General features: G+C 41.2%; 1 protein-coding gene across 1 annotated transcript in view; it reads left to right on the top strand.

Annotated features, from left to right (window-relative positions):
* The window catches only part of GADL1 (glutamate decarboxylase like 1), a 465799-nt gene that overhangs the window by 357653 nt on the left and 80824 nt on the right, over positions 1-27322 (top strand). The window contains exons 12-13 of the mRNA XM_044293805.1: positions 395-594; positions 19953-20004. Of these exons, the coding sequence (XP_044149740.1) occupies positions 395-594; positions 19953-20004 (252 nt within the window). The remainder of the gene's footprint in view (positions 1-394; positions 595-19952; positions 20005-27322) is intronic.

The following is a 27322-nucleotide window of genomic DNA, read 5'->3' as shown; positions in this document are numbered from 1 at the left end:
TAAAGGAACTACTTTTAGCAAATGAGGTAGTGGAAAAAATGGCCCAAGGGTCATTGAAAGGGGTTTAGGAGGAAACCCTTCTGTCCTGTGTGGGGGGCCTGGTTTGATCCTTGCTACGGGCCCTTACTTCCCTATGTACGCCACTGCCCAGTACATTGTTTAAATCTGTGAATTTCTTCTCAATTGAACACATTCTCAAAAACTATGCTCAAAAATATTATTAAAATTTATTGTGATCATACAAAATAAACGGTAACATACTGGTTATATCACAGTTCAACTGTTAGACACCTTTACTAGAATTTCAAAAAGACAGTATTTTCTTAGTTGCAATAGTTACAATAGATACAATTCACTGTTAGAGTTTCATTGTCTGTTTCATCATCTTTTTCAGGATTTGCTTAAAAGATGTCATTCAGCGGAAGCCTCCTATCTCTTCCAGCAGGATAAATTCTATGATGTTCGATATGACACCGGGGACAAATCTATTCAGTGCAGTAGACGAGCAGATGCATTCAAATTCTGGCTGATGTGGAAGGCTTTAGGGACCTTAGGACTAGAGGAGAGGGTAAACCGTGCCCTAGCATTATCCAAGTAAGAGAATACATCTTTTCCTACAAATAATTCACAGTATCTCAGCTCAACTACACTATGTTCCACACTTCTACACCAAAAAATCAATTTGTAATTTCTAATGAAGAAACATATACTGTAGCTATAAATAAAAAAATTCTCTCTTGATAGCCATCATAGTAATTAAAGTGTACATATATATATATATATATATATATATATATATATATATATAGAAAACGGGACAGCACTCCAAGACTTGAATAGAATAGAAATCTTTATTCACCCATGAGAAAAATAATTGCAACGTTTCAGCTCACAACTGAGCCTTTCTCAAGCAAAGAAACACAAGCCTGTGCCTGTCTTATACAGCTTTCTCAAAAATCAAGTGACCAATGAATTTTACAGATCAAAAACATGTGACTATTCATCATGTGAAAATAATTAACCTAATTAGGTCATGTGAACAATTACATATGCAAAGTATCCTACTCCTGAATACATAGAGCTGTGTCCATTAGTATTGCATCCAAACTCTTAACATTTGAATAGTGCATTTATCAAGGTGCATATGTGCATGAATAAAGTGCATGAAAATACAAAAAGGATAAATCCACGCTGTGTCAAAATTAATCTCTGCTACTAAGTGGTCTATATGGGAGATCCCCATTACACTGTCTATGGACCGAAACAGTGAGACGGTTCGGGGTACACTACACTCACGTGTGTTGTCCCCCTTACCTGACCATAATTTTGGAGGGGTTGATCCACCCGGGAGGTTGGATCCCTTTCCGATTGGCCCAGACAGTGAGGTTGACACAATGATAAGTGCCTTGTTCCAAACTGAGACGGTTCTTTGAAGTAATGCCACATTATGCGCGTGCAATAGCCCCTACACAGTAACATCATGAAACTAGGTTGCTGGCGATGTAATGGAGCTGAGTTGCGGGCGCATATTGGAGGCAGAGGTCTGTCTTTGACATTATGTGGTATTGGCAGTATTAGTTAACAGTGCTGTTCTTGGCCAGTATTCACATGGACATGCGATTTTGTCAGACATGGTCAAACGTTTACTGTTTTCCTCAGTCTCCGTGGTGTATGATTTTAAACATTAATATATGATTTATCCTTTTTGTATTTTCATGCACTTTATTCATGCACATATGCACCTTGTTAAATGCACTATTCAAATGTTAAGAGTTTGGATGCAATACTAATGGACACAGCTCTATGTATTCAGGAGTAGGATACTTTGCATATGTAATTGTTCACATGACCTAATTAGGTTAATTATTTTCACATGATGAATAGTCACATGTTTTTGATCTGTAAAATTCATTGGTCACTTGATTTTTGAGAAAGCTGTATAAGACAGGCACAGGCTTGTGTTTCTTTGCTTGAGAAAGGCTCAGTTGTGAGCTGAAACGTTGCAATTATTTTTCACATGGGTGAATAAAGATTTCTATTCTATTCAAGTCTTGGAGTGCTGTCCCGTTTTCTACATATATAAGAAGGTTGAAGCTCACTCCTTTGGACATAGCACCTGAGCCAGACTGGTGCCGCCGAATCCTCTTTCTGTTATATATATATATATATATATATATATATATATACAGTATATATATATATAAAAACATATTAACATATGTCTGCACATACCATAACCCCACTGCCACCACCGGCTACTCAATCCACAACGTTGACTTCAGCAAACTGCTCACCCACAAGACGCCACACACGCTGTCTGCCATTTGCCCTGTAAAAACCAAGACTCATCCGTGAACAGAATGCCTCTCCAACATGCCAAACGCCATCAAATGTAAGCATTTGCCCACTTAAGTCGGTTACGATGACGAACTGCAGTCAGGTCCAGACCCCGATGAGGATGACGAGCATGCAGATGAGCTTCCCTAAAACGGTTTCTGACAGTTTGTGCAGAAATTCTTTGGTTATGCAAACTGATTGTTGCTGCAGCTGTCCGGGTGGCTGGTCTCAGACGATCATAAATGTGAAAATTCTGGATGTGGAGGTCCTGGGCTAGTGTGGTTACATATATTCTGCAGTTGTGAGGCCGGTTGGATGTACTGCCAAATTCTCTGAAACGCCTTTGGAGATGGCTTATGGTAGAGAAATGGACATTCATTTCACAGGCAACAGCTCTGGTAGACATTCCTGTCATTAGCATGCCAATTGCACACTCCCTCAAACGTTGAGAAATCTGTGACATTGTGCTGTGTGATCAAACTGCACATTTCAGAGTTGTCTTTTATTGTGGGCAATCTAAGGCACACCTATGCAATATTCATGCTGTCTAATCAGCACCTTGATATGCCACACCTGTGAGGTGGGATGGATTATTTCGGCAAAGGAGAAGTGCTCACTAACACAGATTTAGACAGATTTGTGAACAATATTTGAGAGTAATGGGTCTTTTGTGTATGTAGAAAATGTTTAAGATCTTTGAGTTCAAGTGTGCGTTTATATTTAGAAAGTGTTGCGTTTATATTTGTGTATATGTATATATATATATATATATATATATATATATTAAAGATGAGCAAATTTCTTAAAATTGTGATTCGGCCGTCTTGACAAAATTTTCGAAAAAATTTGGTTCGATAAAAATGTATTTGTGTGGCGAATCGCGTTAAAAAAAATTCTATTTCCTGGCTACAGAGAGCCTTTATAGCGGTGTAGAACATTGTGCTTTGCAGTAACACGCATAGGGAGTCTGCTGTGGTAGTGAAACAATACTGTGAGTCAGTATGACATGCAGATGACAGGCGTCTCTCTTAGAATCACTGCACACTTCACTTATTTGGGCAATTACGAGGCCAAAACTGACCAAATAAATCAAGTGTGAACTCAGCCTTACAGGTCAATGTTAGCGTCAAGAACAAGTGCACCCCTTTTACACTACCGGCAGCTGATTCCACATAGATATCTACAGAACATGTTCTATTAAACACTTATACAAGTAGAGCCCCCCTGACAGAGTGGAGACAGTGTCAGCAGTAAGTTTGTGTTGACGTCACTGTATATTTTGCCCTTCCTCTGATCCGTCAGAACAATAACCCACAAAAAATTTATCCTGTCTGTGGAGCATCTGCCTTCACTCGGTCAGCATTTGGTCAGTAATCCATCAGTATTGCTAAAGCCCAAAAAAACAGGAGAGGATCCATAACAGAGATGACACGTGAATGGAATATTTGCTTGTCTTCTGTGTTTTGTACCCACTCCTGCTTTTGGCTACCAAATCATAAGCTAATTCTGATGCAAAATAGGGACATGTCATGCAGGCTTTACAGCTGTTAAATAGACAGGATCAGTTGTGCGTCTAATTTTTCCTTCCTTCTGACAGATCAGAAGAAGAGTCAAATAAATGATGATGTCAGCTAGGCCGAAAGGCAAAATAGTGGCCCAGTCATGAAGTAAGGAGGGTGGGAACAGCATGAGAATTCCACAGAGTGGCCCTATGACATAGTGGTGAGGTGGCAGCAGCATCAGGAGACCACAGAGTGACCCGGTGACAGAGTGTAGAATTTGGTGTCAATTCCAGTACCAGCTGAAGATGGTGGGTGAAAGAAGGAGCACTTGGCATCAGATGTGTAGCATCAGGCAGGTGGAAGCATCAGAATAGTATCTGATGCAGGTAGCCAGAAGAGACGGGTCTCTTTTGTCAAAGTGTTGGTGTAGCACCATGGATGATCTAGTCTGATGCATCAGGCATTGGTGGGTGGAAATCCTGACTGATTCACGCCTGATTCATCTTGACAAAGGTCAGTCTCTCCACATTTTGGGTGGACTGGCGAGTTCTTCTTGGGGTAACTATGGCCCCCGCTGCACTAAACACCAGCTCTGATGCCACACTACTGGTCGGGCAGGACACCTTTTCCAGGGCAAACTCTGCCAGTTGCAGCCACATATCCAGTTTGGCTGCCCAGTAGTCCAGCGGATCGTCAATGTGGGGTGGCAGGGTACTGTTCGAGTATGCCACCACCTGCTGGCTCAGATCCTGCTCCAGGTCTAGCTGCTGCTGCTGGTGAGTAGTTTCTTCACTAGGTGGGTGAGGAAAGCTGCTTATCAGTGACTCTAGGCTCAAGCTGCTGTTGATGGAGCTGAAACTGCTCCTACCCCCCACCCTGCCACAGAAGCCATGGCAGAGTAACGTGAGCGCAGACTGCTCCCCCAGTCATACCTGCGAGAGGATGGACGATGGTGCAGATAGGCAGTGGCCAATCAACTACATAGGTTGTCTCTATAGTAGTTCAGTGTGTCCTCCCTCTCAGCGTATGTACCGGTAGCGAGGGTCCAACAAGGTGGAGAGCCAGAGGTCATCTCTTTGCCGAATGGTGACAATTCAGCTGTCACTAAGCAAGCAAGTGAGCATGCATTGGGCCATTTGTGCAAGTGACTCGGAGGGACTCCCTGCCTCCATCTCCACTGCATACTGCCACAGTGTGTCTGGGTCATCTTCCTCATCGCCCTGTAGCTGCTCTGGCTGCTCCTGCTCCTCCTCTCCTTTCACCTGTGTAGAAAAACCACCCATTTCACTACTCATTGCTTGTGCTCCAATGTAATGTCCTCCTCCTTTTCATCCTCCAGTTCAGCCCCCACAGGGCTGATGTGGCCATGAGATCTAGGCGCCACGTTTCCAGTCCCCTGACCAGCCATTGTTACCAGCATCTGTTCCAGGGCATGAAGCAGTGGAATGATGTTGTTCAGCCCGTAGTCCTGGCGACTGACAAATAATGTGGCCTCCTCAAAGGGCCTGAGCAAACAAGAGGTGTCACGCATAAGCTGACACCGAAGTTACACAGGGAAGTATTCCTGTCCACTTGGATCATCAATAAATCATTTATGGCCTATCTCTGTTCGTATAGTCGGTCCAACATATGGAGGGTGAAATTCCAACAGGTGGAAATGTCGCATATCAGCCCATGTCGGGGGATGCCGTTCTGCCGCTGCAGCTAGAGGAGGGTATAAGATAAGATAGATAAGATGCCTTTATTGTCACTGTACAATACAATGTAATACAAGGTACAATACAATGAAATGTTGTTTAGAGCAATCCTAGATGCCATGGACAGAGGAACAAGAACTGACATTTAAACTAAAGCATTACACTAGAAAAAAACAAAACATTGCACTAGAAGGCATTACTATTCACAGCATGTATATAGCAAGAGCAAAGTAGGAAGTGTTTATGAGTATATATACACACTGATTCAGACACCACTGCAGACAAGAGGTCATCATGGGTTCATGAATGCAGCAGTCACTTTCAGTCTGTGGTAGTTTCTATCCTAGGAAGGGGCAATAATCTCTGAGCATTTAGGAGACTGATTGCTTTGGGGTAAAAGCTGTTCTTCAGTTTTTGAACAACTTGTCCTCAGGCACATGAAGAGCAAGATCTGCACCTCCATGGACCAATACCAGTTTGCTTACAGAGCACATAGGTCAACTGAGGATGCTGTCTCACTTACCCTTCACACTGCGCTGTCACACCTGGAGCAGAGAGACAGCTATGTGCGGATGCTGTTCATTGATTACAGCTCGGCCTTTAACACCATCCCTCCCAACAAGTTGGCAACGAAACAGAACAACTTGGGTCTCAGCTCACACCTGTGCAACTGGATACTGGATTTTCTTACAAAAAGACCACAAATCGTACGCATGGGCAAGCACTTTTCTTCATCCTTAATACTAAACACTGGGGTACCGCAAGGCTGTGTGTTGAGCCCTCTCCTTTACTCCCTCTTCACAAATGACTGTAAACCTATTCACAATACCAATACCATTATAAAATTTGCAGATGACACGACCGTGATAGGCCTAATCTCCAACAATGATGAAACAGCCTATAGGAAAGAGGTTGAGAACCTAGAGAGATGGAGTAAGAACAACAACCTCATACTCAATACCAAGAAAACAAAGGAGCTAATTCTGGATTTTAGGAAGAAGAAACAAAATGGACACCATCCCATTAGCATTAATGGTGGAAACGTGGAGATAGTTCAAAGTTTCAGATTCTTGGGAGTTCATATTAGTCAGGACCTGTCATGGATAAAAAACACAACAGAAATTACCCAAAAAGGCCATCAGAGGCTTTATTTTCTGAGGAGTCTGAAGAAAGCACAACTCCCAAAACAGCTGCTTGTCAATTTTTACAGGTGCACCATAGAATCTGTTATCACATACTGCATTACAGTGTGGTACTCCGGCTGCTCTTCTAAGGACAAGAAGACCCTCAAGCGCATCATCAGAATGGCTGGCAGAATCACTGGTTCTCAGTTACCATCACTGGATGACATCTTCACTGCTCGCTGCAGCAACAGGGCAAAAATGATCTGCGGGGAACCAACTCACCCCGGCCACAGCCTTTTAACTCCCCTACCCTCTGGTAGGCATCTTAGAGCCCTACATGCCCGCACCACTAGGCTGAAGAACAGCTTTTATCCCAAGGCTGTGTGTTGAGCCCTCTCATATGCTTTGCGGTGTACGAGCGGCTGAAGTGCATGCAAAGTTTCCTGAACATTTTTAGGATGTCTTGCAGATGGGTGGAAGACTTCAGGAACCGCTTGACAGTTGCAACCAGATTGAACATGGCTCAGCCCTCCTTGATGCAAAGCCGACACCATGTTCTTCCCGTTGTCGGTCACGTGGTTCCAATTTTGAGTTGTCAAGGAAAAAGCCAGGATTAAATTTCTTGATGAAGAACACGGAGCAGTTCCTCCCCTGTGTGACTCCATTTGCCCAGGCAAATTAGGTGCAGAACAGTGTGACACCTGTGCCCTGCACATGTGGTATGCTGGAGGGGCACTGTGAATTGTCCATGCAGTGGAGGCTGAGGACACGGTGGAGGATGAGGAGGCATAGGAGGACATTGTCACAGGACCAACGGCTTGAGAACGTAAAGGCGGAAGCGGCGTCACCTAGCCAAGTTGCTAGTGTGGCTGTGAAGGAACTACATTCACCCAGTGGGACGTAAAAGACATGTATTGTCCCGGACTATAGTTACCGCTCCAAATGTCGGCACTGCCGTGCACTTTTGCTCAAGGACTGGCCCGTCTTCTGTTCTACATGTGTGTGCAGGGCTGGTACTGCCTTTTTGGCAAAGAAATGACGGCTTGGGACTCTTCACCTCAGCTCGGCACATGCCATCAGTTCTCTGAAAGGTGCAGCTTCCACCACTTGGAAAGTGGTGCAGCCCTGAAACACCCGCCAAACTAAAATAAGTGGTGTATAGTGTAACTGATATCTGGTTATGTAATTTTTATTTTGATACTCACGTGCATTCCAACATTCCAGCACTGTGTTCCAACAGCGGTAAAATGCATTGAGAGGACTCCTCAGCTCATGCACATAATGGAGAGGACTCAAAGAGGAATCCTCTCAATTCATTTTACTGCTGGTTTGTAGGAACACAATGAAGATTAGAGATGAGCGAATCGAATCCCACAAAGTGGCATTTGATCCGAAATGCAGGAATTATTCGATTCTCTTAGATGCCAAATTTCCTCATGCTTCGTGTCAGCGAATCGATTAATCCTGAAATTCAAACTTACCATCTCCATTTCCGCACGAAGGACCGCCAGCCTCCATCTTGCTTGAAGATCTCAGCCAAAATCCCGTGTGGTGTGAGATTATATCATCACGCCAGCTGGCGTGATGACGTCAAACGTCGCCAGGCCGGCCAGCGTGATGAAGTATTGTCGCACCACAGATTTCGTCCGAGATATTCAAGCAAGATGGGGCGGCCGGCCTGTCGCACGCAAATGGACGTGGCTAGTTTGAAGTACTTTTTTTATATGTTAACTTCAGACTGTTTGTACACTCAGATGCAGGGATCATGTATGAACGTGGCATATAAGGGGTACAATGACGGGGGCAGCACTACCACAGCTCCCTGTCATTGCACCCGCAAAAAAGTGCGCTTCGTGGCAAAGTAATTCATCACAAAGCAAATTTTTTTATTAAATTCGGCGAATCAGCTGAATCAAATTTTTAAGAAATGCGCTCATTTCTAATAAAGATAGAAATTACATGACTGGACTCAGCATCACTTATACTATACACCGCTTACATTAGCTTGGGGGTTATTTTGGAGCTGAAAGATTCTTTTTAACATCTATTTAATACATGGAACAATTAATTCATAAAGCAAAACATATCCGTAAGTGAAGCATTTTGTGGTTTATTTGTTACTTTGCTTTCCAACTGCTAAGTGCTCTTGACATCATTCTCATTTATTTTGCGCTGCATTTTGCATCAATCTATTACCCTATTAGTAAGGTGTAATAAATAAAATCACTCTAGCATTCTGTCTTTATATTCTAATTGAAAACAAGATCCCATGATAAGGGTTTTAGAGAACACTTTGCTGTACCACATCTTGTCCAGTTGTCTTCTGGCTCTAACCTTTTAACATATTACCATCATTACTAGAGTTTGTTTTACAGCGAACTATAATGTTAATGAGATTACTGCATCCGCCAAAGCTTTTCTAGCAGCAATCTTCATGCAGTTGCACAAAATACTTTGATTTGCTTTTGAAGGCCATTGTCAAGATGGGATTTGCTAAGTTTTTACTATATCTGTCAACTTTTTTCTTTTCTTTTTTTCTTTTCTTTGATTTCTTTTATCCAAGTTTTCAGCTGTTTGGGCTAGCTGAACTGTTCACATCTTGCTGATATATTACATTGGGGATTACTTGAAGGATACAGAACTAATGTACCTCAGAGTCTGAAAATAGATTTGGCTTTTGGAGCTGGTATTCTGACCTTATATCTTAAGGACAGTTCTTTTCCACTGCTCAAGGCCATCGTTGAGGTTTGAGTTGACATAAGTGTCATTTTTTCGCTCATTCATTCAAGTCATCCTGGTGAAGGTACAGTTACATCAATTATGTGTTATTAGTTTGAGCTTTATTTTTAAGATCCAACAGGGATCACACTTGTCTGTCACACTTAAGACAAATGGGTTCATTTTTCTCCATTTAAAAATCATTGGATTTCATTGACTTTTCTACAGCTTAGAACTGATTGGTTGTTAAATGGTTCTTTTAAGGACATAAAAACAACCTGTAATGCTTGTGAAGGATTTTGTTTGTGGAAGTGATTTTAATCTGTCAGTATACTTATATATGCAGAAAGTGTTCACATGTTATAGTGCCCATGCACATACAAGTTGGACAAATCCACCATTTTCATGAGCTGATTCACTCTCAACAGATGACTTTAGAGGACAAAAGGATCATACATATTACATTTCCACATCAGATCCTTTTGTTTAATATGGCCTGGTCACAGACAGCTGTTTTACTCCCTTCTTGCCACTGAGAACACATACAAACAAGTGTTCAGCCAACTGCAATTGAATGTGTATGAGCACTTATTTAAAGAGATAGAACATACTTTACCTATTGATTCTCATAATTAAAAAATAAATAGCCAGGTCCATAAATATTGGGACATTGACACAATTCTAACATTTTTGGCTCTTTACACCACCACAATGGATTTGAAATGAGACAAAAAAGATTTGCTTTAACTTCAGACTGTCAGCTTTAATTTGAGGGTATTTCCATCCAAATCAGGTAAACAGTGTAGGAATTACAACAGCTTGCATATGTGCCTCCCATTTGTTACGGGACCAAAAGTAATGGGACAATTGGCTTCTCAGCTGCTCCATGGCCAGGTGTGTGTTATTCCCTCATTATCCCAATTACAATGAGCAGATAAAAGGTCCAGAGTTAATTTCCAGTGTGCTATTTGCATTTGGAATCTGTTGCTGTCAACTCTCAAGATGAGATCCAAAGAGCTGTTACTATCAGTGAAGCAAGCCATCATTAGGCGGAAAAAACAAAACAAACCCATCAGAGAGATAGCAAAAACATTAGGCGTGGCCAAAACAACTGTTTGGAACATTCTTAAAAAGAAGGAACGCACCGGTGAGCTCAGCAACACTAAAATACCCAGAAGACCACAGAAAACAACTGTATCCCCCCAGCCAGTATCGGGTGCAAATCAGGCCGGTGTGTACCAGCACCACGGTCCAAATCAGTAGAAATGAAAAAAAAAACCAGCAGCACACCAAGGATTTCAAAAGGAAAACGTGCGGTTTATTCACCCAATGTCAGTAGCAGCGACGTTTCAACCGCTAGTTGCAGTCTTTCTCAAGCTATGTGCACATGTGTTACAATCACACAATATTTAGGTGTGTCAATCAATAATATAATCAAAACAATTAATACATAAAAGTAACAAAATGCATAATATCAACAGTTGGGGCATGTGAGCAAATCTCCTAAGCAGTATCAAAAAAGTTTGTGGCTACAGTACATTTGTAAAGTGCCATAATAGTTCCATGTAGTTGTATATTTGTAATATTTTAATAAGTAGTTGTTGATGTAGTCAGGGTTATATCCAAGTCTGACATTAGCCATTCAGTGTACTGGGTGAATAGTGAGGTGACCCAATGGGGACGGGGACGGTTTGCAGCGATGATCCACGGCGACGCCGCCGTCTCCTTATTGCGGCGGTGACTTGACCGCTGATACGGTTAGTCCCCGCTGTGGGACACCAGCCTTCCCTGTCATGTGCACGTTGAGAGTGGATGTAGGACCAGACGACAGGGTCGACAGGACGCTGGAGCTTAGATCCCCATGTGTGCGTGACCCGCTTACTTTTGGGATTCCTAGTATCTATGCGATCCTGACCCATAATCTTTTATTGAATTACCTAAACTTGCTTGTTTATCTGCCGTTGCCTGATCATGTGACAATGATCACATGACTGCTGATGGGAGGCCGACACTTCTGCGTTGACATGCGCACACTTGTGAATGAACAGTGAACAGACCGGGCCATCTTTGTTAAGGGTTCTTATCGGTCTCTGCGTCTGAGGGATTGGCAATTTAGTGTTCTCGCGCATGAGCAGAGACTGAATTGGGACACCGCAGAGACCGCGATGCTCCTTATGTGCAGCTTATCAGCTGATTGTGAGTTTTTACATTTATATTATGTAATAGGTTACACCTGCACTGAATTGTAAGTATTTACAGTACATTATGTATGTTTAGGACACATGATGTGCTTAATTATGGCACTTTACAAATGTACTGCATCCACAAACTTTTTTGACACTGCTTAGATTTGTTCACATGCCCCAATTGTTGATATTATGAATTTTGTTACTTTTATGTATTGTTTTGATTATATTATTGACACACCTATATATTGTGTGATTGTAACACATGTGCACACAGCTTGAGAAAGACTGCAACAAGCGGTTGAAACGTCGCTGCTACTGACATTGGGTGAATAAACCGCACGTTTTCCTTTTGAAATCTTTGGTGTGCTGCTGGCTTTTTTTCATTTATATATATACAGTATATATACCAAAAGGATACTCCGTGTGTAGACTCACTCACATAGTTCTTTCTTTACATCCCCTTTTCTAGATTATCTATACAAAGTAGATAAGCCTCGTTTTCAGACACGCTGGTGGAAGTTGTCTGCTGGCCTTATTCTGCGGCAAGCTGCATACACAGTGTTTCCTGGCAGTAACGTAATTTATCTTCCCTTTCTGCCAGAGAAAAACATTTCCCCATTTTGCCTTGGTAGAGAGGGTCTAAAAGTGTGGCTATCCAGTAATCATCAGACTGCTTGATATCAACAATACGCCTGTCACTTGCATGAAAGATCCAGCATGCCCGATGAGCCACTTCTTTCTGGCTCAGCCCCCCACTGAAATGATTGGGTGTCTTGGCTGGTGCCATCCTCATCATCGTTCTCTTGCTCCCTCATCTCTGACGACTCCTCCTCCTCGTCTTACAGTTGCCACTACTCATCCTCATCATTCTCATCTCTATGGCAGATTCCCTTGGTGTGTCCCCAACAGCTATAGGGGGGGTAGCAAGATGCATCAGCTGCTCTTCTTCCACCGTGGTCCCCTGCTGCATAAGTGACAGTGTGTGTGTTCTAATATAAATATGAGAGGGATGGCATTGTTCATGCTGTAGTTGTCCCTGCTAGCAAACTTTGTGGTCTCTACAAATGGCTTCAGCATCCGACAGGCATCTCAGATGAGCTGCTGCTGTCTGACCTTGAAGCAACACATTCTACCTGATGCTGAGGCTGCCTGGTGCATGACAAAATCATTCACGGTTGTCTGCTGCTCGTAGAGATGCTCAAGCATATGCATTGTAAAATTCCAGCGAGTTGGCATATTTCAGATTAAGCGGTGTATCGGCAGGCAATTCTCTCACTGCAGGTCCAGGAAAGAGTGCTATGTAAGAATGGCTGAAGTTCTTGGACAGTCTCCTGGACTTTGCCAACACCTGTCACGGGTAGAACGGGGAAGGAAGGACAACCAAAGGGAACCAAAACAAAACAACAACAGACTAGGCCCCAAACCTAGGGAAAGAGGTCACCTCCTAGCAATCCCTGAATATCTCTTCCTAAGCTGCTATCAACATGTGCAAATCTCAAAGGTAGAAATGAACATGCACTGGAACCTGAGTCTGCTGAAACACTGCACCAAACCCTCAGGGAACAGGGAAAGAGGCAACCATCTCCTTTCAACCTGAAGGAGCCAGAGTCTCCCTGAGGCCTAGTCAAAACAGACACAAAAGGAAAGGGAAAAGTACTTAGCCACAGAACCACTACACAAGCAGAGCACTCCACAGAAGATCTATTAGTCACAGGGAAACCAGTGAAAGGCGGAACATATAAAGGGGCCATCTGACAGAAAATGAGCAACACCTGTGAAGGGGTGGAAACTTGTCAGCAACAAAAAAAACAATAGAGATCTGTCAGATCGACTCCTGGGTCTTCCGTCTATCTGAATTTCTAAGATCTCTCCCAGAGTCGGCGATGACAACATCTTGCGAAAGCCAGTGTACTAATTTAGAAAGCATATGCACCACTAGGTTGATGACGTGCATCATACAGGGAGCATATGTTATTTCTAGAGATGAGCGCAATTCTTACAAATTTGATTTGGCTGCTTTGCTAAATTTTACAAAAAATATTTGCAAATTACTTCGTCATGAAGCACATTTCCTTATAATATAACACTAACAAAGAAAGTCTGAGTAGAAAGTAACAAAAATATATCTTTATTATTCCATAATAATTAAAATCTCGATGTTAAAATGGTAGGTGATACAAACACATACAAGGCTAACAATGCCCTAGCAGGGGATACAAGCTAATGGCTAAATATAAACATATTGCTGGACAATTGATCCAAAATTGGGACCAAAATAAAGTGCAAAAGTGCATATGATCGTTTCACATATATATCCTATTATAGCCCATACATAGTTAAATAGCATCCACATGTATTATCATACAAAATATACATTCATACTCTCCTCCTGCGACCCGACGCGCGTTTTGCTAATGCTGCATCAGGGGGTAGTGCTGGACAGAGTCTCCACATAAGCCGCTAACCCTATGTACTCGGACACCTGTCGGTCTAGGCGTTCCTTGATGCTGGATCCAGAGGGTGGCTATTGATGGGTTGGCTGCAAGAATGTCCTGATATCCGAAGTCACCAACACATCTTCAAACTGGATAATAAAACATAACTTTTGTGTATAGAGCTGAGGACATGGGTTGCTAGATGGCTACTAGCACATCCCCAATATCCAGTCCCCATAGATCTGTGTGCTTTTATTGTGTAAAAAAAATATTTGATACATATGCAAATTATCCTCAGATGAGTCCTGTCCCTGAGATGAGCCCAGCGTGAATGAGCCCAGCACCGCCCCGCATCCTCAGAATCTCCTCCTTGCTCCCAGACGTGAGAAAGCTAGAGTGCAGTAATCTTGCAATGCACGAGCTAGCGCATGCGCAGTGTCGTCATAGTGTTACTTCCCTGTGCTGGCATCAGCCTCAGGGAACGAACTGCACATGCAATAGCTCGCGCATCGCGAGATTATGGCGCTCTAGCTTTCTGACTTCGGGGAGCAAGGAGGAGATTCTGAGGATGCGGGGCGATGCTGGGCTCCTTCACGCTGGACTCATCTCAGGTTGATTTGCATATATATCAAATCTTTTTTTTATACAATAAAATTACACAGAGCTATGGGGACTAGGTATTGTGGATGTGCTAGCGGTCATCTAGCAACCCATGTCCTCAGCTCTATACACAAAATTCCGGTGAAAGGTTCCCTTTAATAATCATTTGCTGGAAGCCGGTATATCAAACCTCTTAATCAATATTTAGTAGAAGCCGATGTATTGCAGGCCTCAATCAATATTTGGTGGAAGCCGGTATATCAATCCCCTCTATCAATATTTTGTGGAAACAGGTATATAGAACCCCTTAATGAGTATTTGCTGGAAGCTGGTATATCAAACCCCTTAATCAATATTTGGTGGAAGCCGGTGTATCACAGGCCTCAATCAAGTTTTGGTCAAAGCTGGTATATCTATCCCCTCTATCAGTATTTTGTGGAAACAGGTATATGCAACCCCTTAATGAGTATTTGCTGGAAGCTGGTATATTAAATCCCTTAATCAATATTTGCTGGAAGCCGTTGTATTGCAGGCCTCAATCAATATTTTGTAGAAGCCTGTGTATTAGACCTCTCAATCAATATTTTGTGGAAGCCGGTGTATCACACCCCTCAATCAGTACTTTGTGGAAGCAGATATATCAAACCCCTTAATCAGTATTTTGTGGAAGCAGGTATATCAAACCCCTTAATCAATTTTTTGGGGGGCAACAGATATATCACATCAGTTGCAATTAGTTATTCCAATAGCGTTTGTCCCTCTATCTAGCTGCGGTATCTCCACAGAACTGCACACAACTGCTGCACAATACAAATGCACTATATTATACTTTCTATGTTAGAATGTATATTATAGGTATATCACACACCTCAATCAGTTTTTCATTGGGCGGCAACAGGTAATTCACACCAGTTGCAATTTATTATTCAGTGCAGCAATTCCAGATGTTCTTCTTTTCTTCTTTCTTCAGGAAAAGTTGAAATTGCAGTGGTGATGCACCACAAGTCCCAGCAAGCCAACAAACAGCACAGAAAAGCACATACCCTCTCTGCATGCAGTCACCAGCTAGAATGCCCTTTCCTATGCAGCCATAGCGTTGTTCCAGCCAATCGCAGTGCTGGCCGGGGACACCAAACACTGGTGTCCCCTGCCTCACCTCGGAGGAGACCGGTGCTGACCGGTTCAGCACCTGTCACCAACCCGGTAAATGTACGGTGCGGGTCCTCACGGGGTTTAAAAGAAAATGTTAGCATTATTTTCTTCTCCTTCCCACGTCTGTTTCAAATGTCAGTTCATTAACACAGTGTTTTACCTGCTCAATCCTGATTATTCTTACAGCATCTGATAAAAATAAATAGTAAGATGTTATTAAATGAGATTTACTCCTACAATACTAGACATGTTGCAAGCACAACACTGCATTACAATGTAGCTTGAGTTTTTGAGTGTCATAATCAATAGTGTTTACAATTAATGGACAACTTTTAAAGCACAGAATTGTTTGTAGTACATGTTTACAGCACTATGAGCCCTTTAATAGTTATAACCTTTCGACAGAGCTCCCAGCCACCAGCTATTCTGGAAATTGCAGACATTTGCTTTGGGTGGCAGGGAAAAGTGCTGCTGTGTAGAAAAATGAAGGTAGCTTTGTCTCTTCATTCTCAGGATTGACAGGGATCCTTGAGTTTATACTGTAGTGCTGTGCCATTAAATTGCAAGATGGAAATATCTATTTAATTAAATAAAATATTTAAGTATGAAGTTTTAGGCTCCATAAGATTATAAAAACCCATTTGGAGCCATTTGGAGCTTAAAGGCTATGTACACCTTTGGTAGCAATTTTTCTTTATGATTGCATTTTAATAATCTTTTGCTAACTATAATGTGATCTGTCTACTCTGGAAAATCAGTTTTGTTTTTATTGTTATCACTTTTAGTATATGTTATTTAAGGGAATAAAGTACTCAGATTCTGTGGACACAAGGAATTTATTCCCCCAGCATTCAATTCCATTATCTGACTTTTAGGACTTAAGTGCTCTCAAATAAGATATGAAAGCCAAGAAATGGAAAGGAAGGCCCTCTATGAATCTCTTGAGCTGTAAATAGTTGGTAAGATGCTAGAAGGCATGCCCGTTTCCTGCTAGAAACAGCACCACTGGGCAGTCTCATTTAAGGGAATGGGACTGAGCTGCAATACCACACACAACCTATGGACAAGAGAGGTGTTGTTTCTGTGGAAAAAAAGAAGCCATGTTCCCTTGGACAACCTTGATGCATTTTTCTCTACTGAGATGTCAAAGCAGGCCCCTTATGAAAATTCAGATCAGACCAAACATACACTTTGCAAAACACTATGCTACATAAGCACTTGCTACACACAGTACACTCACACACTACTTACATGCTACATACTGCTAGAGAGCATCCCACAGCATCCTCCAGTACCTTCACTACACTCCCACACTACTAACAATAAAGAATTCTCCTCCTTCTCACAAATTGCTCCCCATTGGTCTTTCCACCCTTTTTCATATAACGCTCCCTGTGACGACCGCTCCTTACTCGCACACACTTTTCACATATTGCTGAGGTTTCTCCACTGTCTCTCATACTTCTTCCCATGGTGACCCCCACCACACACACACACACACACACACCTTTCTCATATTCTGCTCCCAAAGGTACCTCTTCTCTCACATTATCCTTGTCATCCCTTTGCCATATACTCCTTCCCATAACCCCCTGTCTTACTTATACAGAATGGTCCCTATGGTTCTGGTAACCTCCTCTAGCTTTTCCCTTTCTATATCCTTCTCCATCTTTTTTCTGTCTGTTCTACTCCTCTTATCCCACCTTCGCCTTACTGTACATGAGTAATGAACTATATGGTTTTGGGGTATCTTCAATCTTTGATGATTGATTCTGCAAAATGTGAATCATTCAGATTTTCAGTAACCCTTTCATTTGGCTAATCTATTCTACCATCTTAAATATGACCATTCTAGAGAATTTTCAACCAATTGAAGGTTGAATCCCAAATTATACTGAAAATGAAAGTAAAAAATTCACATGACAGGCAGATCCAATTTGAGTGACTTCATAATTCATGTCCCAGAGATTCTCAGTTGGATTTAGGTCAATGTCTTTGTCATCTAGGAACTGCCTAAACATTTTGACCACATGAAACTGGGCATTATCCTGCACTACAAGGAACCCGAAACCCACTGTACCAGTGTAACGTCTGACAATGGCTCTGAGGATTTTGTCCCAGTACCTAACAGCAGTCAGGGTACCATCGGTTATCACAAGTATTTTTTATTTATTTTTTACTCTCCAAGGATATTCCCACCCAGAGCATCATTGACCCACCCCTAAACTGCTCATCATGGATGATGTTGCAGGTAGCACAACGTTCACCACAGCGTCTCCAGACTCATTCATGTCTGTCACATGTTCTCAGTGTGAACTTGCTGGGATATTTGGAAGTAACAGGGTAGTAATGGCAGATCTGACAATTCTAATGTTCTCTAGCTAATGCCAGTTGAGCTTCACAGTACTGGGCTGTGAGAACAGGTCCCACTACAGGATGTTTGAACCTCATGCCACCCTAATGGAGTCTGTTTCTGAAAATGTGGTCAAAATCTTGCAGACCAGGAGCCCACTGGAGGTCATTCTGTGGGGCTCTGGCAATCCTGCTGCTGCTTTTCATCAAACAAAGAAACAGATAGCAGGAGCAATTCTGATGCTGGGTTTATGCCCTTCTATGGCCTTTCACATGTAATGATCCAAGTCCTGGAATCATGTCCATGTCACTGAGACTGTGCTGGGAGACACACACATCTTCTTGTAATGATACATATGGATATGCCATTATGGAGAAGCAGGACTACAATTGCAAACTTATTGGGCTGAAGGTACTATCTCATGCCGCCAGCAGTGGCAAGAACACTTGCAAAATTCTAAAGTAGAAAATAGCCAGGAAGGATAATGAAGGAGTAATTGTCTATGGGCACCATATTTTTGGGAGTTGTTTTTCTGTTGCCTCTTCAGTGTCAAATTAATTTACACAAAAGCAGGTGAAATTGATGTGCATGCCTCCTAAATGGACAAATTAATAGCTCTGAAATGTAAGCGACATTGGGTTATATACTGTGATGCTTTAAAGAGGACCTTTCACCGATCCTGTCATTGTGAGCTAAGTATACAGACATGGAGAGCGGCGCCCGGGGATCTCACTGCACTAACTATTATCCCTAGGCGCCGCTCCGTTCTCCCGCTCTGCCCTCCGATATCTTCGGTCACTAAGTTATAGTAGGCAGAGTCTGTCCTTGTTCTGCTGTAGCGCTGGCCAGTCGCATTGCAGAGCTCACAGCCTGGGAGAAAATAACCTCCCAGGTTGTGAGCTCTACGCTGCGATTGGCCAGCGCTACAGCAGAACAAGGGCAGACTCCGCCTACTATAGCTTAGTGAACGAAATCTCCGCCTACTATAACTTAGTGACCGAAGATACCAGAGGGCATAGCAGGAGAATGGAGCGGCGCCCAGGGATAATAGTAAGTGCAGTGAGATCCCCGGGCACCGCTCTCCATGTCTGTATACTTAGTTCACAATGTCAGGATCGGTGAAAGGTCCTCTTTAAAGAGGGTTTTCTGGTTTGATTCAACAGCCTTTAAAATAACAATTTATGAAGGTAGCTGTAATTTTATTATGTATTTTTCACCTTTATTGCTCATATCTTCTACTCTGGACTGCAGTCGCTTGACCATTTCCATACATCTCTTTCTTATTCCCTGTGATGTTATGTCCATGGGCATGCTAAAGCAGCAGTGATAGGAGTGTGCCTATGTAACTAGCTGGGTGGGGGGAGCTATAAGCTAACTGGGTCTTGTCAGGGGTGATGCAGGAGCTATGGCAAAGATGCATTATGGGCTTGGTTGGATATAGCAACAGGAAGTGTTACATACATCATTATGGGAATAAACTAGAGGGGTTTGTTTACATGGTGAAAACGGGTCAGGAGAGTCCAAGTTGGAAAAAAGTTTGTGGAAAATGTGCATGATCATACGGTAGCTGTTAAAACTATAGTAATCCTCTTAAAAATCTCTTTAAGCATGCCCTTAATTTTTTTATTTTGTATTTCTACAACACATTTTATATTCTTCTAACTTCTTTGAATATTGGACCACCCACTAGAACACCATTATTCACTGGGTAGTCATCTCAAACATGTTTCAATGTATATGTAATACGTATTATTTACTATTTGTGTGCATGGTATATGGTATATAGTATATCACTCAGTTGCACTGACTATAATAACAAACCAAACATTTCATTTTCTTCCACAGATATCTAGCTAAAGAAATTAAGAAGAGAGATGGATTTGAACTTCTTTGGGAGGTATATAAGGATTTAGATGTCTACCCTTGACTTTGTGCACCATACACTTAAAGGGATTGTCCCGTTTAAAAAATTCTAAATTGTTTTAACCCCTTCCCGACCAGCGGCGTAAAAGTATGATGCTGCAAGAGGTGACTTCCCGACCAGCGCCTAACTGCTACAGCACGCTGATTGGGCAAGTGAAGGAGATGCTGTATGTGCCGGAATCGGTGAAAACACAGATGCCGGCACATTAACCCTTGCTGTGCTGCAGTCATCGCTGACCACGGCATGTGTGTGGAGAGAGATCGCTCCCTACCTGTCCCCATTGGGTCCCCACGCTGCTGTGATGGGGACCCAATGGCCGGGAAGCCAGCCTGATGTCTTCCATAAGCATTGTGGCTGCCTTCCATAGATGTCTGTGAGATCTAGATTCCTGGATCTCACAGGCAAGCAGGCTATAAGTGTATTACACTGACACAGGCTATAACTGTATTACACTGACACTTACAGCCAATAAATTACAATACAGATGTATTGTAATGCATTGTAAAGGGGATAAGACCGCCAAAAGTAAAAAAAATAATAAAGTAAAAAAGAAACTGTTTTACATAATAAAAAAATAAATGTTCAAAGTAAAAACAAAAAAGCGCCCTTTTTTCACAATTAAGTTATAATTTTTTTTAGACATATTGGGTATCGCCATGGCCATATCTACTGGCTATATATAAATATCTTATGATCCGCCCCAGTTCCAAAACAGCCAATTTTTCCCTCACAAAAAGTATATTACCAAGTGATCAAAAAGTATTATGTCTCCCAAAATGGTACCAATCAAATTGTCATAGCATCCCAAAAAAATTGTATTCTACCTAAGACAATCGCCCAAAAAGACATATTAAGGGTCCATTCACACGTCCGTTTTTTCTTTCCTGATCTGTTCCGTTTTTTGCGGAACAGATCAGGACCAGTTCTGGACCCATTCATTTTCAATGGGTCCTGGAAAAAATTGGACAACACAATGTGCGCTGTCCGTTTCCGTTGTTCCGTTCTGCATGTCCGATTTAATATAAAACTTGTCTTATTTCTAAAATGGGGTCATTTATAGGTGTTTCCAATACATAAGTTCCTCAAAATCACTTTATAACTGAATTGGTGCTTAAAAAAATGGTTTTGGAAATTTTCTTGAAAATTAAAAAAATTGCATCTAAATTTCTAAGCCTAAAAAAAAGAACATTTACAAAATTATGTCAACATGAAGTAGACATATGGGGAATGATGACTGATAACTATTTTATGAGGCATTACTATCTGTCTTAAAGTAGAGAAATAAGAAATAAAAATTGAGAATTTTTCCAAATTTTTGCTAAATTCTGGATTTTTTTATGAATAAAGATTAAATATATTAACTCAAATGTACCACTGTCATGAAGTACAATGTGTCACGAGAAAACAATCTCAGAATGGTTTGGATAAGTGAAAGTGTTCCAAAGTTATTACCGCATAAAGTGTCATATGTTAGATTTGCAAAAAATGGCCTGGGAAGAAAGGTGAAAACCGGCCCGGGGTTCTAAGGGATAAACCAGCCCCTGCATCTATTTAGTTTCGCAAATATATGTAATAAAAAAAGGAAGAGAGCTGTAGCAGAGTACATGCCCTCTGAGCTGGGATAGGGAGAGAACTGCAGCAGAACGGATATGCAACTTGAGCTGCCAGTTTGAAATAAATATAGTAAAGCAAATGTAGCAATGACTGGGGGGAGCTCTGGATCCATGTGAGCTACAGTACCGGTTGAGATTAACATGTACTATAAGATGTTGGTTTTCCATTTTTATATCAATCAGGGGAATAGGCCCATTCCTCTAGAAACAAAATTCAGAAATAGTCGCTAATATGATGCAGTATGAATAAAACATTCACTGCTTAAATTGCTCTGCTAGATTCTCTTCAGCCTGGCAGTTCAGAGGGGGTGTCCTTTCCCTGCAACTGCAGCAGCCTCTAATAGAGCATATGGCTGGTGGCAGTCGAAGATTTAAATGCTATGTACACCTTTGCTGGGGGGGGGGGGGCAATTTGTTTTTTTGTGATTGTATTTTTTTGGCTAAAAATCTTTTTTCAATTAGTCTTTATTAAAAAAATATTCAGCCATTATTTAATAATATTAAAGGTTAACTGTTTGTCTAGCTATGTGAATCCTGCTTTAACTTTTACTTTATGCTGGTCATCTAATAAACCTTATCTCTAAATTACTTAACCACTTCAACCCCGCTAGCTAAAACCCCCTTAATGACCAGGCCACTTTTTACACTTCTGCACTACACTAATTTCACCGTTTATCGCTCGGTCATGCAACTTACCACCCAAATGAATTTTACCTCCTTTTCTTATCACTAATAGAGCTTTCATTTGGTGGTATTTCATTGCTGCTGACATTTTTACTTTTTTTGTTATTAATCAAAATGTGACGATTTTTTTGCAAAAAAATAACATTTTTCACTTTCAGCTGTAAAATTTTGAAAAAAAACTACATCCATATATAAATTTTTCACTAAATTTATAGTTCTACATGTCTTTGATAAAAAAAATGTTTGGGCAAAAAAAAAAATGGTTTGGGTAAAAGTTATAGCGTTTACAAACTATGGTACAAAAATGTGAATTTCCTCTTTTTGAAGCAGATCTGACTTTCTGAGCACCTGTCATGTTTCCTGAGGTTCTACAATGCCCAAACAGTAGAAAAACCCCACAAATGACCCCATTTCAGAAAGTAGACACCCTAAGGTATTCGCTGATGGGCATAGTGAGTTCATAGAACTTTTTATTTTTTGTCACAAGTTAGCGGAAAATGATGATTAGTGCACCTTTCGGATTTCGCAGGCCATTTTTTACACATTTTGATTGCAAAGTACTTCTCACACATTTGGGCCCCTAAATTGCCAGGGCAGTATAACTACCCAACAAGTGACCCCATTTTGGAAAGAAGACACCCCAAGGTATTCCATGAGGGGCACGGCGAGTTCCTAGAATTTTTTATTTTTTGTCACAAGTTAGCGGAAAATGATTTTTTTATTTTTTTATTTTTTCCTTACAAAGTCTCATATTCCACTAACTTGCGACAAAAAATAAAAAATTCTAGGAACTCACCATGCCCCTCACGGAATACCTTGGGGTGTCTTCTTTCCAAAATGGGGTCACTTGTGGTGTAGTTATATTGCCCTGGCAATTTAGGGGCCCATATGTGTGAGAAGTAGTTTGCAATCAAAATCTGTAAAAAATGACCGGTGAAATCCGAAAGGTGCACTTTGGAATGTGTGCCCCTTTGCCCACCTAGGCTGCAAAAAAGTGTGACACATCTGGTATCGCCGTACTCAGTTGGGGAATGTGTTTTGGGGTGTCATTTTACATATAACCATGCTGGGTGAGAGAAATATCTTGGCAAAAGACAACTTTTCCAATTTTTTTTATACAAAGTTGGCATTTGACCAAGATATTTATCTCACCCAGCATGGGTATATGTAAAATGACACCCCAAAACACATTCCCCAACTTCTCCTGAGTACGGCGATACCACATGTGTGACACTTTTTTGCAGCCTAGATGCGCAAAGGTGCCCAAATTCCTTTTAGGAGGGCATTTTTAGACATTTGGATCCCAGACTTCTTCTCACGCTTTAGGGCCCCTAAAAAGCCAGGGCAGTATAAATACCCCACATGTGACCCCACTTTGGAAAGAAGACACCCCAAGGTATTCAATGAGTAGCCTGGCAAGTTCATAGAATTTTTTTTTTTGGGCATAAGTTAGTGGAAATTAATTCTTTTTTTTGTTTTTTCTCACAAAGTCTCACTTTCCGCTAACTTAGGACAAAAATTTAAATCTTTCATGGACTCAATATGCCCCTCAGCAAATACCTTGGGGTGTCTTATTTCCAAAATGGGGTCAGTTGTGGGGTGTTTGTACTGCCCTGGCATTTGAGGGTCTCCGCAATCATTACATGTATGGCCAGCATTAGGAGTTTCTGCTATTCTCCTTATATTGAGCATACAGGTAATGAGATTTTTTTTTTCCGTTCAGCCTCTGGGCTGAAAGAAAAAAATGAACGGCACAAATTTCTTCATTCACATCGATCAATGTGGATGAAAAAATCTCTGCTAAAAAAAAAAGGCGTCTGCCAGGACATAGGAGCTCCGCCCAACATCCATACCCACTTAGCTCGTATGCCCTAGCAAACCAGATTTCTCCATTCACATCAGGCCTCTTTCACACGACCGTTTTTTTTTTCCGTTTTGCGGGCCGTTTTTTGCGGTCCGTATACGGTCCGTATACGGAACCATTCATTTCAATGGTTCCGCAAAAAAAACGGAATGTACTCCGTGTGCATTCCGTTTCCGTATTTCCGTTTTTCCGTTCCGTTTAAAGATAGAACATGTCCTATATTTGGCCGCAAATCACGTTCCGTGGCTCCATTAAAGTCTATGGGTCCGCAAAAAAACGGAATGCATACGGAAATGCATCCGTATGTCTTCCGTATCCGTTCCGTTTTTTGCGGAACCATCTATTGAAAATGTTATGCCCAGCCCAATTTTTAATATGAAATTACTGTATACTGTATTTGCCATACGGAAAAACGGAACGGAACAACGGAACGGAAACGGAAGCACAACGGAAACAAAAAACGGAACAACGGATCCGCGAAAAACGGACCGCAAAACACTGAAATGGACATACTGTCGTGTGAAAGAGGCCTCAATCGATGTGGATGAATAAATCATTGCCGGGATATTTTTTTATTTTTTTATACAAAGTGTTTGCCAACGCAATAATTTTATTAACTTTGGAACAGAATATATAAACTTTAACTTTTTGAACTAAACATTAACCTTTTTGCTTACTGGTGTTTTTTTTTTTTTTTTTTTTTTTTTACCTTTATAGAACAAACCTCTCCTTCCCCATGGGTCAATGTGCAAAGCGCAAATCGCCCAAAGATGTGGCGAAGTGCGTTATGCACTTTGTCCCAGGTGAAAGGAGAGGTTTGCAGCAGCTGTGTGAGTGAATGGGCCCTAATAGCCCTGTGTGCCTGTCCTGGTGAGATGATCCCTATGCTAATAGTGTACCTGTGAGTGGTACTTCCGGAAACACTCTCCAAAGCTTAGGGCAGGGTGGTTAGGACAGTCAGGACAGAAATAGTGTTGAGCGCGAATATTCGAATTGCGAATATTTTTCTCGAATATCGCGATTTCGAGATTTCGCGAATATTTAGAATATAGTGCTATATATTCGCGAAATCGAATATTTTTATTTTTTTTATTTTTTTATTTTTTTAATGCTCCATTCAGTGCTCATTGCCGTGCTCATGGAGCGTCCCCATCACCATGGGGACGCTCCATGTACTAGAATGTACTGTCGGATTAGAGAATTACGTTGAAATCACCATGCGATTATTTCGTGTTATATTAATCGCATCGCAATTTCAGCTTCGCACTGCTATATTCCATATGTGTATTTTACGAAATTTCGTACTATTGCTTTAACTTCGTCTTTTAGAATATTACGAATATTCTAAAAGACGAAGTTAGAGCAATATTACGAAATTTCGTAAAATACACATATATATTGTAATTTAGCTAATATAGTGCTATAATCATTTTTTTTTCTCTAATTTTTTTTCCCTCTTCTGAACTTAAGTTTTGTAAAATATGTACACTGTTAAAAAAAAATAATATAGCAGTATATTAGCTAAATTACAATATATATGTGTATTTTACAAAATTTCGTAATATTGCTCTAACTTCGTCTTTTAGAATATTCGTAATATTCTAAAAGACGAAGTTAGAGCAATAGTACGAAATTTCGTAAAATACACATATATGGAATATAGCAGTGCGAAGCTGAAATTGCGATGCGATTAATATAACATGAAATAATCGCATGGTGATTTCTACTTTGTACTGCTATAGTCCATCAGTTGAAATCGCCATGCGATGAATATAACTCGAAGTATAGTACTGCTATATTCCATATTCGCCGAATATGGACTATAGCAGTACTAAGTATAAATCACCATGCAATTATTTCGTGTTATATTAATCGCATCGCAATTTCAGCTTCGCACTGCTATATTCCATATATGTGTATTTTACGAAATTTCGTACTATTGCTCTAACTTCGTCTTTTAGAATATTACGAATATTCTAAAAGACAAAGTTAGAGCAATATTACGAAATTTCGTAAAATACACATATATATTGTAATTTAGCTAATATACTGCTATATTAACTTTTTTAACAGTGTACATATTTTACAAAGCTTAAGTTCAGAAGAGGGAAAAAAATGAAAGAAAAAAAAATGATTATAGCACTATATTAGCTAAATTACAATATATATGTGTATTTTACGAAATTTCGTAATATTGCTCTAACTTCGTCTTTTAGAATATTCGTAATATTCTAAAAGACGAAGTTAGAGCAATAGTACGAAATTTCGTAAAATACCATTGCCTTATACTATTATACTAGAAAAATCGCAACACGCGATTAAAATAATTGCATATTATTTGTGAAAAATTTAAATAATTACGAATATTCGATTTCGACGAATATAACACGAATATTCACTCGAATATTCGCGATATATCGCGAAATCGAATATGGCACCTCTCGCTCATCACTAGACAGAAATAGCGGGTGTCACGCCTTATTCCACTCCTGCTACAGACACGACATCTTTTTCGGGGTGACGGTTGGGTTGAGGTACCAGGAACGACATTGGGGAAATGTCGCTCGTGTAGACGGCTAACTACACTGGTGGATGGGGCCACGGAACCTCCTGGGTACAGGAGGTTCTCGATGATCTCTTCCTGAAATTTGAGGAAGGATCCAGTTCTCCCAGCCTTACTGTAGAGAACAAAACTATTATACAGAGCCAATTGAATTAAAAATACAGACACCTTCTTATACCAGCGTCTGGTTTTGCGGGAAACTAAATACGGAGACAACATCTGGTCATTGAAGTCCACCCCTCCCATGTGAAGGTTATAGTCGTGGACTGAGAGGGGCTTTTCAATGACACGGGTTGCTCGCTCAATTTATATTGTCGTGTCTGCGTGAATGGAGGAGAGCATGTAAACATCACGCTTGTCTCTCCATTTCACCGCGAGCAGTTCTTCGTTACACAGTGCGGCCCTCTGCCCCCTTGCAAGACGGGTGGTAACGAGCTGTTGGGGGAAGCCCGCGCGACTACTTCGTGCGGTGCCACAGGCGCCAATCCGTTCTAGAAACAAATGCCTAAAGAGGGCCACACTTGTGTAAAAATTGTCCACATAAAGATGGTACCCCTTGCCGAATAA

This window comes from Bufo gargarizans, chromosome 5 (genome assembly GCF_014858855.1).
Source record: "Bufo gargarizans isolate SCDJY-AF-19 chromosome 5, ASM1485885v1, whole genome shotgun sequence".
NCBI classification, from domain to species: Eukaryota; Metazoa; Chordata; class Amphibia; order Anura; family Bufonidae; genus Bufo; species Bufo gargarizans.
Note: the sequence above shows the minus strand (reverse complement) of the source record. Positions and strands in the feature narration are given on the sequence as shown.